The 12,440-nt window shown below is 43.6% G+C and overlaps 1 protein-coding gene across 1 annotated transcript in view; it reads right to left on the bottom strand.

Moving 5' to 3' along the window:
* Nucleotides 1–62: 62 nt before the first annotated feature.
* Nucleotides 63–12,440, bottom strand: part of PIGG (phosphatidylinositol glycan anchor biosynthesis class G) — a 43,871-nt gene continuing 31,493 nt past the window's right edge. The window contains exons 12-13 of the mRNA XM_025437001.3: nt 11,861–12,024; nt 63–7,703 (exon numbers count right to left, since the gene is read on the bottom strand). Coding sequence (XP_025292786.1) covers nt 7,490–7,703; nt 11,861–12,024 — 378 coding nt within the window. The 3' untranslated portion in view covers nt 63–7,489. The remainder of the gene's footprint in view (nt 7,704–11,860; nt 12,025–12,440) is intronic.

Genomic DNA, 12,440 nt, shown 5'->3' on the forward strand with positions numbered 1-12,440 from the left:
CCAAGATCTTCATGGGCAGAAAGTGGGGCTGAATTCCTGTTAAGTGACACTGGTCAGTCACAGATGTTTATAGCAGCTTTATTCATAATTGCCAAAACTTGGAAACAACCAACAGCTCTTTCAATAGGTTAATGGATAAATAAACTGTAGTACTTCCAGATAGGAGAATATTAACCAATACTAAAAAGAAATGAGCTAGGGACATCTGGGTGGCTCAGTCGGTTAAGCATCTGACTCTTGATTTTAGCTCAGGTCATGAACTCAGGGTTGTGAGACGGAGCTCTGCACTGGGCTCTGTGCTGGGTGTGGAGAGTGCTTAAGATTCCCTTTCTCCCTCTTCCTCTGCCTCCTCCCATCTCCCCCTCTCTCAAAAATGAATGAACGAATGAATAAATGAATAAGACAAACCAAGATGGTGTCAGGCAAACAGACGGGCAATCATCCTATCCTCCTGGCACATGGATCATTTTTGTTAAAAAGACAAAAATAAATGAAATGAGCTAACCCATGAGAAGATATGGAGAAGCTTTAAATGCATATTGCTAGGTGGAAGAAGCCAGTCTGTCTGAAAAGGCCACATACATACTGTATGTTTCCAACTGCATGACATTCTGGAAAAGGAAAAACTATGGAGACGGTAAAAAGATCAGTGGTTTCCAAGGATTCAGGGGAGGGAGAGATGAATCCGTGGAGCACAGGGGATTTTTAGGGCAGTAAAATTATTCTGCATAATAATATAATGGTGGATACATGTCATTACATATTTCTCAGAACTAATAAAATACTCAAGACAAAGAATGAACCTTAATGTAAACTATAGACTTTAGCTAATAATGATGTAACAACATTGGCTCACCAATTGTAACGAGTGTACTTCAGTAATGCAAGTTGGCAACAGAAGAAACTATGTGCAGGGGGGCAGTAGTATGAGAACTTCCTGAACTTTCCAATGAATTTTTATATATATCTAAAACTATTCTAAAAGATAATGTCAGCCATGTTTTAGAAAAGACAATGGTGAAGATAAAATACAATACTAAAAGTGTTAAGGAAGGCAAGAAAGAAGTAAATGACAACAGTGACAAAAAGCTAAACAAATAGACAAGTCATATTAAATGTAAATGGACTAAATATTCCAATGAAAAGGCAAAGACTGTTAGACTGGATAAAAGAACGGGATCTAAGTTTTGAGTTTATAAGAGCCTTTGATATGCTTTAAATACAGACACAGTAGGTTGAAATCAAAAGGGTGGAGAAGTTGCATGCAAACACTAATCAAAGGAAAGTTGAAGTGTCAGTATTTATATCAGATAAAACAGACTTCAAGACAAAGATTATTACCAGAGATAAAGAAGTATATTTCATAATGACATAAAGTAAATATATCAAGAAGATATAACAAATATCAATGTACATGTGCCTAATAACAGGCTTTAAAAATACTTTTAAAATTTTATTATTGAATTATAATTGACAGTGTTACATTAGTTTCTGATGTAGAGCATAGTGATTTGACACTTCTATACATTGTGCAAAGCTTACCACAATACATGTAGTCACCATCTGTCACCATACAGCATTATCACAATATTATTGACTATATTCCTTATGCTGTATTTTTTATCCCTTTGACTTATTTATTTTATAACTGGGAGTTTGTGCTCTTAATCTCCTTCGCCTATTTGGCCTGTCCCTACACACCCTTCCCTGGCAACCACCAGTTTGTTCTCTGTATTTATGAGTGTTTCTGTTTTTGCTGCTTCAAAAAAATTTTTTTGTTGTTTTTTTAAAAAGGTTTTATTTATTTGAGAGAGAGAGAGTACACAAACAAGGGGAAAGGGCAGAGGGAGAGGGAGAAGCAGACTCCCTGCTGACTAGGGAGCCCAATGTAGGACTCGATCCCAGGACCCTGAGGTTATGACCTGAGCTGAAGGCAGCTGCTTAACTGACTGAGCCACCACCCAGGTACCACTGCTTTTTGAATTCCACATGTAAGTGAAGTCATATGGTATTTGTCTTTCTCTGTTTAGTGTAATTAGTACACTTAGTACCCTCCAGGTCATAAATAACAGAATTTCATTTTTTTAATGGCTGAGTAATATTCTATTGCGTATATATACAATATATTTTTTTAATCTGTTCATCTATCAGTGGACATTTAGGTTTCTTCTGTATCTTGGCTATTGCAGACAATGCTGCAATAAACATAAGGGTGCATATAACTTTTTGGATTTCTTTTTTCCTTTGGGTAAATGCCCAGGAATGGAATTATTGGACTGTATGGTATCTCTGTTTTTAATTTTTTTGAGGAAACTCCATATTTTTCATAGTACTTGCATCAATTATCAATTCCAGCAATAGTGCATGAGAGTTCTCTTTTCTCCACATCCTGACCAACACTTGTTATTTCTGGTCTTTCTTATTTTAACCATTTTGACTGGTGTAAGGTGACATCTCATTGTGGTTTTGATTCGCATTTCCCTCTGATTAGCAATGTTGTCATGTGTCTGATGGCCATCTGTATTTCTGCTTTGCAAAAATGTCTGTTCAAGTCCACTGCTCATTTTAAAATATTTTTTGGTGGGGAGGTGGGAAGCACCTGGTGGTACAATCAGTTAGGCGCCTGACTCTTGGTTTCAGTTCTGGTTGTGATCTCAGGGTCGTGAGATTGAGCCCTGTGTCAGGCCCTATGCTCTGGCCATCCCCCCACCCCCACCCCATGCACTCTCTCTCTTAAATAAACAAATATTTTAGAAAAAAATAAAAAAGATATTTTTTGGTATTGAGTTGTATGAGTTCTTTATATATTTTGGATGTTAATCCCTTAACAGATACATCATTTGCAAATATCTTCTCCCATTCAGTAGCTTGCTTTTTTGTTGGTTTCCTTCACTGGGCAAAAGCTCATTTGGTGCAGTCCCCATAGTTTATTTTTGCTTTTTTCTTTTGCCTAAGAAGACGCATCCTGATATGCTGAGAGCATATCTGAGAAATGCTGCTACAGCTGATAAAGAAATTATTGCCTATGTTCTCCTCTGGGAGTTTTATGGTTTTAGGTCTCATATTTAGGTTCTTAATCCATTTGGGGTTTATTTTTGTGTATGGTTTAAGGAAGTGGTCCTGTTTTTTTTTTTTTTTTTGTATGCAGCTGTCTGGTTTTCCCAATACCATCTATTGAAGAGACAATAGATATCTTTTCCCAATTGTATAATCTTGCCTCCTTTGTGATACAGCAATTGACCATATAAACTTCAGTTTACTTCTAACCTCTCTATCCTGTTCCGTTGATCTATGTGTCTATGTCTGAGCCAGGACCATACTCTTTTGATTACTATAGCTTTGTAATATATTTGAGAATCTGGGATTGTGGTAACTAACTCCAGCTTTGTTCTTTCTTAAAATCGCTTTGGCTATTTGAGGTCTTTTGTGGTCCTATACAAATCTGAGGATTATTTGATCTAGTTCTGTGAAAAATACAATTGGTATTTTCTTAGGAATTGCATTAAATCTGTAGAATTGAGGGTGTGTGTGTGTGTGTGTGTGTGTGTGTGTGTGGTAATATGGACATTTTTTTTAACAGTATTGTTTTGATCCATGAGCATGGTATATATTTCCATTTGTTTGTGTTGTTTTTACTTTATCAATGTCTTACAGTTCTTCGAGTACAGGTCTTTCACCTCCCTGGTTAAATTTACTTAAGGGTATTTTATTATTTTTTGGTACATTTGGAAATGGAATTTTCTTTCTTTTTTTTTTTTTTTGAATTGCTTTCTTAATTTACCTTTTTGCTATTTCATTATTAGTGTATGGTGTATTTGCTTACAGGAAGCAAAAACTAACAGAATTGAGAAACACATAAATCCACAATTAGAGTTGGAAATTTTAGATATCCTTTTGGTAATTGAAAGAATAAGTAGAAAAAAAATTAGTGGGATGTAGGTCTGGTTGACAACGAGTACTTTGACCTAATAGTTTTAGGACATCACATCAAACAATTGCTGAATCTACATTTTTTTCTCCCCTATTGCACACGGACTGTTCAAGATGAGTCAACTGCTAAGCCATAAAAGTGAAGCAGGAAATATTTCACGCTGAATTATAATAAAGATGCAACATATGAAAATTTGTAAAAATAGTGAAAATAATACAGGGAAATTTATAGCTTTAAATGCTTATATTGGAGAGGAAGGCTGACTTAAAATGATTCTAAGTTTCTGTTTTAAAAAGCTAGGATGAGGGGGATTCCTGGGTGGCTCAGTGGTTTGGTGCCTGCCTTCCGCCCAGGGCGTGATCCTGGAGTCCCGGGATCGAGTCCCACATCAGCTTCCCTGCATGGAGCCTGCTTCTCCCTCTGCCTGTGTCTCTGCCTCTCTCTCTCTGTCTCCATGTGTCTCTCATGAATAAATAAATAAAATATTAGAAAGAAAAAAAGCTAGGAAAAAAAGAAGAGAAACTGTTGTTCATGACCATATTAACTATTTGGTGGTGAGGAACCAGTTTTAAGCATTTTGCTCCCTAACATGATAGTTTGGCACTTACATGTAGACATTTTGTTATGTGTGGTTACATTGTAGGGAACTGGTTGGGGGCTTGGGTAGGACATGAACTGCATTCTCATAGTTTTCTATTTAAAACAATGGAAAATAGATCCCCAGTTAGTGTTTTAGCATGAAACAATGGATTTTCAGAGTGGATTATTAAGTGGGACATGTCCTATAACTAGAAAAAGCAATTTTAGGAAGATAAAAGAAATCTTAAATATTTTTAAATTAAATATTAAATATCGTACATTAGGCAATACTCTCCTATCAAGACGACAAGAAATAACAAAGGTGCTGATGAGGATGTGGAGAAAGGGAACCCTTGTGCAGTTGGTGGGAATGTAAATTGGTGTGGCCACTATGAAAATGATAGGGAGGTTCCTCAAAAAGTTAAAAAAAGAACTACTGTGTAACACACCAGTTGCACTTCTGGGTATTTATCTGAGGGAAACAAAAGCACTAACTCAAAAAGATATCTGCACCCCCATGTTCATAGCAGCATTATTTACAACACCAAGATATAAAGACAAACTAAGTGTCCAGTGATGGATGAATGGATATGGAAAACGTCACACACACATACACACACACACGCACATACACACACACAGAATATTACTCAGGCACAAAAAAGAAGATAATCTTGCCATTTGTGACAATAGAGATGGATCCTGAGGGCATTATACTAAGTGAAATAAGAGAAACACAAGTACTGTATGATCTCACTTCTATGTGGAATGTAAACAAAAAACCAAGCTCATTGGTCCAGGAAATAGACTGGTGGTTGCCAGAGGCAGGGGTGGAGGGTGGGTGAAATGGGTGATGGGGGTCAAAAGGGATAGACTTCCAGTTACAAACTAAGTCCTGGGGATATAATGTGCAGCTCGGGGACTATAGTTTAAGATGCTACATTATATGTTACAAAGTTGCTAAGAGAGGGATCCCTGGGTGGCCCAGCGGTTTGGCGCCTGCCTTTGACCCAGGGCGCGATCCTGGAGACCTGGGATCGAATCCCACGTCAGGCTCCTGGTGCATGGAGCCTGCTTCTCCCTCTGTGTCTCTGCCTCTCTCTCTCTCTCTCTCTGTGACTATCATAAATAAATAAAAATTTTAAAAAAAGTTGCTAAGAGAGCATATCCTAAAAGTTATCATCACAGGAAAAAATTGTTAACTGTGTGGTGATGGATGTTAACTAGATTGATAGTGGTGACCATTTTGCAATACATACAATTATCAAATCATTATGTAAGTGAAAAGATGTAAGAGAGTTTTGGAAAACTTGCATCTGCCACCGAGAGCTTCCAACGTTGAAAGATTTTTCTCAGGAGACTGTTGGCAATGTGACAACTGATTTTTGGTGCTGAATGCTGCAGGTTGTCAACATCTGGAAGACTTACATTAACCCGAAGAAGTGTTATTTTCACATGATACTATAGAATCCTACCTGGGTAACAGGTTAGGATTTTAATAAAGAAGAACACACAAAAGTTCACTGACACAGTTTCAGATTCCACACTGCAACTATTTTTTTCCTTTTTAAAATAGCTTTTATTTTCAAATGGTTTAAATTTCACAAGAAGTTGCAAAAATTGTACAGGAAGATCCACGTACAGTTCACCCAGCTCCCTCCAACAAGATCTTATACAGACACAGAACTCATCAGCCAGGTAATTCTGTTACCTCAGGTGCAGACCTTAACAGGGCTTCACCTATTTTACATGCATTTGCTTTTTCTCCAATTAACTATTAAAGAACCATCATTTGTCATGTTTTAGTACAGACTCAGAAAGAACATCAACAATGATTAGAAAGAGGATTTAGAAATATTCCTTCCTTCCATCAGAGAGGGAAACAAACCATACAAGACCCTTAATCATAGGAGACAAACTGAGGGTCACTGGAAGGGAGACGGGTGTTGGGGGCTGGGGTAACTGGGTGATTGGGCATTGAGGAGGGAGGGCACATGATGTCACGAGCACTGGGTGTTAATTAACTGAATTTAAATAAAAAAATAAAATATTCTTCCCCTTCCCAATTACATATCTGTGTGACAACTTCAAACACACACATGACAACAGATTGAATGCAGAACCTAACCATCCTCAATCGCAACACTAAAGAGATGTACAAAAATGTAAAACAAAGCCACTCTCCTCCATACTTATTTTTGTTTTGGAAAAGTTATTTTTCTTAAAAATATGCTTTGTTAGGATGAAATGGGTTTGTATCTTTCAATGAATAGTTTTTGAAATGCCTTAATGTTGACAGATGTAATACACCCTAACTAAAGCTCCCTGGGACCTCCAGTGGTTTCTAGGGTCATCATGAGGTTTAAGCTCTGCAAGGTAAAACCCTGGCCACAGGTAAGCCTCCTTCCATGGAGTTCCCAGGTTCTCTTAAGTCCACAAACACCACAATAAGCCTGAGACCTTTTTATCCATCAATTTAAACACACATATTTGAGTCAAATCGTTAACTTATCCATAGAAAATTAAAAGTTTAAAACCTTATGGAGTGATGGTCAACAGGGTAATGATTCATATTCAAACTAAATGTGTTACTTTTTTTAAAAAAAGATTTTATTTACTTATTCATGAGAGACACAGAGAGAGAGAGAGGCAGAGACACAGGCAGAGGGAGAAGAAGCAGGCTCCCTGCGGGGAGCCCAATGCGGGACTCGATCCTGGGACCCCGGGGTCACGCTCTGAGCCAAAGACAGAAGCTCAACCACTGAGCCACTGAGGTGTCCCTCAAACTAAATATTTTAAAGTGATCTTTTAAATCACTATTTAATCTAAATTCAAGTACAGCAGTGAAAGCTATTCTTCAACTTTGTAGAATCCACAATTTTTCTTTAGAATGTCCTTGCATTTAAACAGATTTTTTCCCCCATTACTCAAATGCATGAAGTGAATAGTAGACTTAAAAATATATTGTTTTTCCAGTGTCTAAGACTTTGTGTTGGTTTGATCCATGGCTGTGAAGAATACACAGATGGCAGCTGTGATGAGGATGTGCATTCCCTCATAAAGAAGTTTTGGAGAAAACACGCTCCATATAAATAAATGGTAACGCAGGGACGTCACCAAAATGATATATGCAGAGACTGGAAAAGAACAGATCAGTGCATAGCAGAAGCAAGCATGACTCAGTGCAGAGCCGCTGTTAATAAAAAGGGAAATATGTATTAGTATATGCCATTTTTGCATCATATAAGGCACAAACACACACGTAACCACTATTTTTATTTTGAAAATGACCATGGTAACTTTTGTTCCTGAGACACCCCCCTCCCCAACCTGGATCTGATGAGTCTGGCGGGTAGGAGCCTAGCCGAGGGGACAAGAGCTGCAGGCACCCACCTTGTCACACTCTCCAGTGCTACAACCTGCAAAATATTTTTGAAAACTGCACCCCCAAATTTTACATAGTTACGTTTAAAAATTATGTGCATGTACTACTATATAACACATCACAAATATTATGAAAAAAAAATCACACAGGATGAGATCCAGGGTTTGTGCTGTCCATGGATCATCTGCTGGGTCTAGCCTGGGGATACTGGCCCAAGAGTGTTTGTGCGAAGAAGCGCATTCTCAAACTTAAGCAGGCCCTCAAAGCACATGCTTGTCCTCCCTTTCTTTTCAAACCATCAACACGATCATTATATAAACCTAACCTATTCTTTAAGGAAGTTTCCTGAGACCATGCTTATTCCAAAATGACAAGTTCTATTATCTGCCATCTTTTGCTGCTCATTCACCTCACAAATCCTCAGAGGATAGGCTTCCAGGTTCTGGTAAAAGCCAAGTTCCAGTTCTGAGGCCTTCCCTCAAACACTGTGACGATGAGCCCCTTTCTGGGGCCAGTCCACGCCACTGGTCACCGCTGCCCACACTTCCTGAAGCACGACCCCCATCACACGGGCAGCCATGCTCCCTGTGCAGGAGACACATGAGCACAGCCGTGTATGGGGCCATAGGGGCCTGGGATTACTGGAGCCCCGGGGGTAGGGAGCAAGCATATCCGCCAGAGTGGATGGTCTGTGTGCTCAGGGGAGTCTTGGTGGCACCACGCTCACACCGGGCAGAGTCTGGACATGAAGGGTGAGCAATGAGGAGTTCTGTGTAGGGAAGCAAAGACCCTGAGGTGGAGCAGTGAGTGTGCGTGTGGGTGTGCACACGTGCTCCACAAAGGAGCTCCTCAGGTCCAGCGACCCAGTGCCACTGCCTGGTGCCACTCTAAGATTCCCCTTGGCGTACTCACTGTCCAGCAAAAGGTGGACCTTGAGCAGCCACTCAAGGCCCAAAGGAGGCCTGGCCCCTCATGCTCACAGCTCTTGCCCCCTCTACACCCTCACCCTGCCCTAACTGGCTCCTCATCTTGGGCCCTGGTGCCCATCCTTCCTTTCTGCTGGGTTCTCTGGCTGCCCATTGTTCCCTGGCAGGCAACATATGTTGCTTGCTTCTACTTGCACATCATCCTGTACCCTCGTCCTTTTGCTTGTGCTCCTCCCTGGCTCCCCTGAATGGCTGTGATTACTCCTACCCACAGGCTCTTCTCTGGGAGGCCATCCTGAGTACCTCCAGCAGACTCAGGGGCTCAGCTATTCTGACCTCATCTTTGTGACCTGCTCAGCACATAACTGACTCATGCCTCTGCTACGGCCACCAGCCCATGAGTTCCTTGGGTCACTCTCAAGATCCAATCCATCAGGCAGAGGACCTCCAGGGAGCTGGGGTCCTGAGGTATGACTTTATTAATTTCCTCAAGGGTCACTGCTCCAATACTTGGTGAGGGAAACTCCTGGGAAAAGCTTCATGGATGAATACTTGTGGCTTATGGCTGTGCTACCCCTTTCCTGGGAGTGTCATGAGTGTGTGCTCAGCCAAGAGCCTGCTGACCTTGCTCCCTTCTTGACCAGCGAGGGAGGTAGAGCTCCCATGACCCTGCCCCTCCGTGCACTTCAATTTCACACATAATGAACATCACCTATTTAGAAGACTCTGGCTTCTTCCTTCTATAACAACACCCAGTAGGTCACCACTCCCACAACCTCAGCAAAGAACAGTGTGCACTGTAGGGGAATGGATGAAGGCCATGCAGTCTGGCTCAGCATGGCTGTCCATACCACCAGCTCCAGATCCAAAGCCAGTTCCTGAAGCCAAGGGTCATGGACCACTCAGGGCCCAATATTTGAGCCATTAAAATATTTTTTTTCTACCATTTTAGTCTGGCTCTAGTTTTCTCATTTGATTTCAAAAAGCCCCCCAAAAGCAAGTAAAACTTGATGTCTTAAACTTTAAAAAAAGAAAAAGAAAACCCCTTTCTAAAGTAAAAAAAGAAGCATTCCTTAATTAGGGAAAACATCATATAATACTCCACAGCCAGTTAAAATGCTTTTAGCTTACTTAAAAAAAAATGCTTTGTCTTTTTTTCTCCCCAACATAAACAGATGAAAAGTGCCAGGAAAGTCAGGGAAGCTGCTCTTCACAGAAGCCCAGGCTCTCTCTCATGGTCTGACCCTCATGCTCCCCGGCCCATTCACGCAGCTCACCTCAGGCCGCAGACAGGGTGTGCTCAGCAGAGTCAAGTGCACTGCGGCAGATAAGCTCCCCGAGGAAGAAGGGAGTGCGCCTTGCCAGTTCGTGGCCCCGAGTCCCCAGTACAGGATGGCACTGATGAGGATGGAGGCCTCCCAACCCAACCCCACCTCAGTCAAAGAGACATCAAGGGGCCTGCTAGTGACAGAACCAATGGCTCAGTGCTGGTCTTGCAGCCCACACGGGTTCACAGGTGGAATGAGAGCCTGAACATCCCTCTGCTGACCCCCAGGCCAACAGTGACTCTAAGAGGAATCTACCTACAGATGGTCCCAAAGCGTGCAGCCAAGGAAGGCACAGTGACTTACAGGCATCTCCCTTATCCTCAGGAAAAGCAGCACGAGAGAAGGGACCCCCACATTTGAGAAGCTGGCAACCATGGCAATGTGGAGGGGAGCCCAGAAGGTCTCTAGAGCAGGAAGCCTGGGTCTGCACAGCTGAAGCCTTTACTTACTTTCTTGCTCTAAACTTTGACTTGAGAGTGTCACCCCACTCACACCTACACTCCCTTTTGCCCCTTATGTAACTGCGGAATGGGAGAAGATGGTGGGCTGTGGCCATGAGCTTGGGGCAGGAGTCCAGGGTCACTGAAGGTTGGGTCTTAGGAGCTGGACTGGGGGGAGGATGAGAAGAATCCACGAAGAACATGAGGACCCCCAAGTGCTCTCCTGAGAGGTGGGGGCTGAACATGTCCCGGGAGGTTCTAACATGGGGCCAACAGGCACCACAGCAAGGGCTGCGTTTTTAATAGGGAATCAGAGGGGTAACAGGGACAGGGAGCCTCGACCTCCCTTAGGCGGCACCCCCTGGAGGACTTGGGACACAGTGGGACATTCAGCAGGAACAGCGTCCTCCTAGGGCTGAGCAAGGTGCTGGCGTCCAGAAGGGAGGCTACGCCTGTGGGCACCCTGACAGACTGCACGGTTGCTCACCCCACCTCCAGCACCTGTCGGGCTCCTGATGTGGGCCGCACAACCTAGGAGGCACCACCCTCACTCCATTTCACAGAAGGGAAAGCCGAGGCCTATTTGGAAAGTGCAGCATCAGACAGCCCCACACAGCACTCAGGCCACGCTCAACCAGGCTGGACCCGGGCACTGGGGTTACCAACACTGCGAGGCTTCTGCTTGTGAAGCTCCCTCTCCGGGAGGAGCCGGGCATGCATAAGAAAGCACTGAGGAGCATGATGGGCAGGAGGGTGGGGTGGGCTGCCCCAGTGGTCAGGGGCATCTTCCTGAGGTGGGAGAGGAGGCTGTGGGCTGGCCAGAGGGGTGGGGGACCACGTGGGGCCTGAGGGGGCCTCTCAGCAGCAGGAATGCTGGAGGTGAGGGCCAGCATGTCTTGTCTTCATGTCCCAAGCGGAAGACCCCTCCCTGCCCCCCAACTGGGCCACCAGCAAGCAGAGAAACCCGAGAAGGGCTGTTCCTCCCTGTGCCCCTGGAAACCACATCCTGGCATGAGCTGGAAGATCGCACTGGAAGCTGGCTACCCTCCGCAGCCTCCCCAGCCATCCCCACACAGGTCGGCCACAGACCCACACTTGAACTCTCCTTTGACCCACATACTGTGGATGGTTCACTCTTATTTAAGGAAAAGAAAATTGTTCAAAACCTCAGGCCCTTGGGGTTTGGAACCCTGCATCTGCAATGAGATGCTCTCTTCAAATTGCCAACCTGCCGTCAGATTTTATGCTAAAAGACAAAGGAGGAGCTTCACCTGCTGGTTTCCGAGCTCAGGAAGCTCACTAAGTGGCTGGCCCACAGCACGGGCCCTGCAAACGTGGCAAACGCTGTCAGGAACACAGCTGGGACTTCTATGTAGGTGTCCAGGCCCACGAAGCCCGCCGAGATGTCCACTGTGGCTATATTGTTGGAGTTTCCCTGGAACACAGGGGGAAGCAGCACTGGCACAGCCACCGGCAACCGCAAAGGGCTGAGTATGGTCATGGTGACACGGACACACGGGACCCCAATACCCGCCCACTCCTCTCCCACCTCGCTCTCTGGTGTGGAGGATCAAGTGAAATGTCTTCTACCTTCAAGAAACTCAACAAATGTAAGCCTGTGGATGAAGGCAGGTGGCCACGGGGTCCTGCTGGCAGACCTCTCGACTATCTCGATGACACACCCCCTCTCACAGCGGGCCTCCTTTGACAGCAGCCTCCACGGTGCAGCTTCCCCTCCATCCACCTGGCCTGTTGCAACCTGGGCTCTCTCCTGACAACTATTTCTAGGTAGAAGCCCCTCGATAGAGACGCGACCCCAGAGCTGCTGAGAGGAGGGTCAGAACAAGAGTC

This window comes from Canis lupus, chromosome 3 (assembly GCF_003254725.2).
Source record: "Canis lupus dingo isolate Sandy chromosome 3, ASM325472v2, whole genome shotgun sequence".
NCBI lineage: Eukaryota > Metazoa > Chordata > Mammalia > Carnivora > Canidae > Canis > Canis lupus.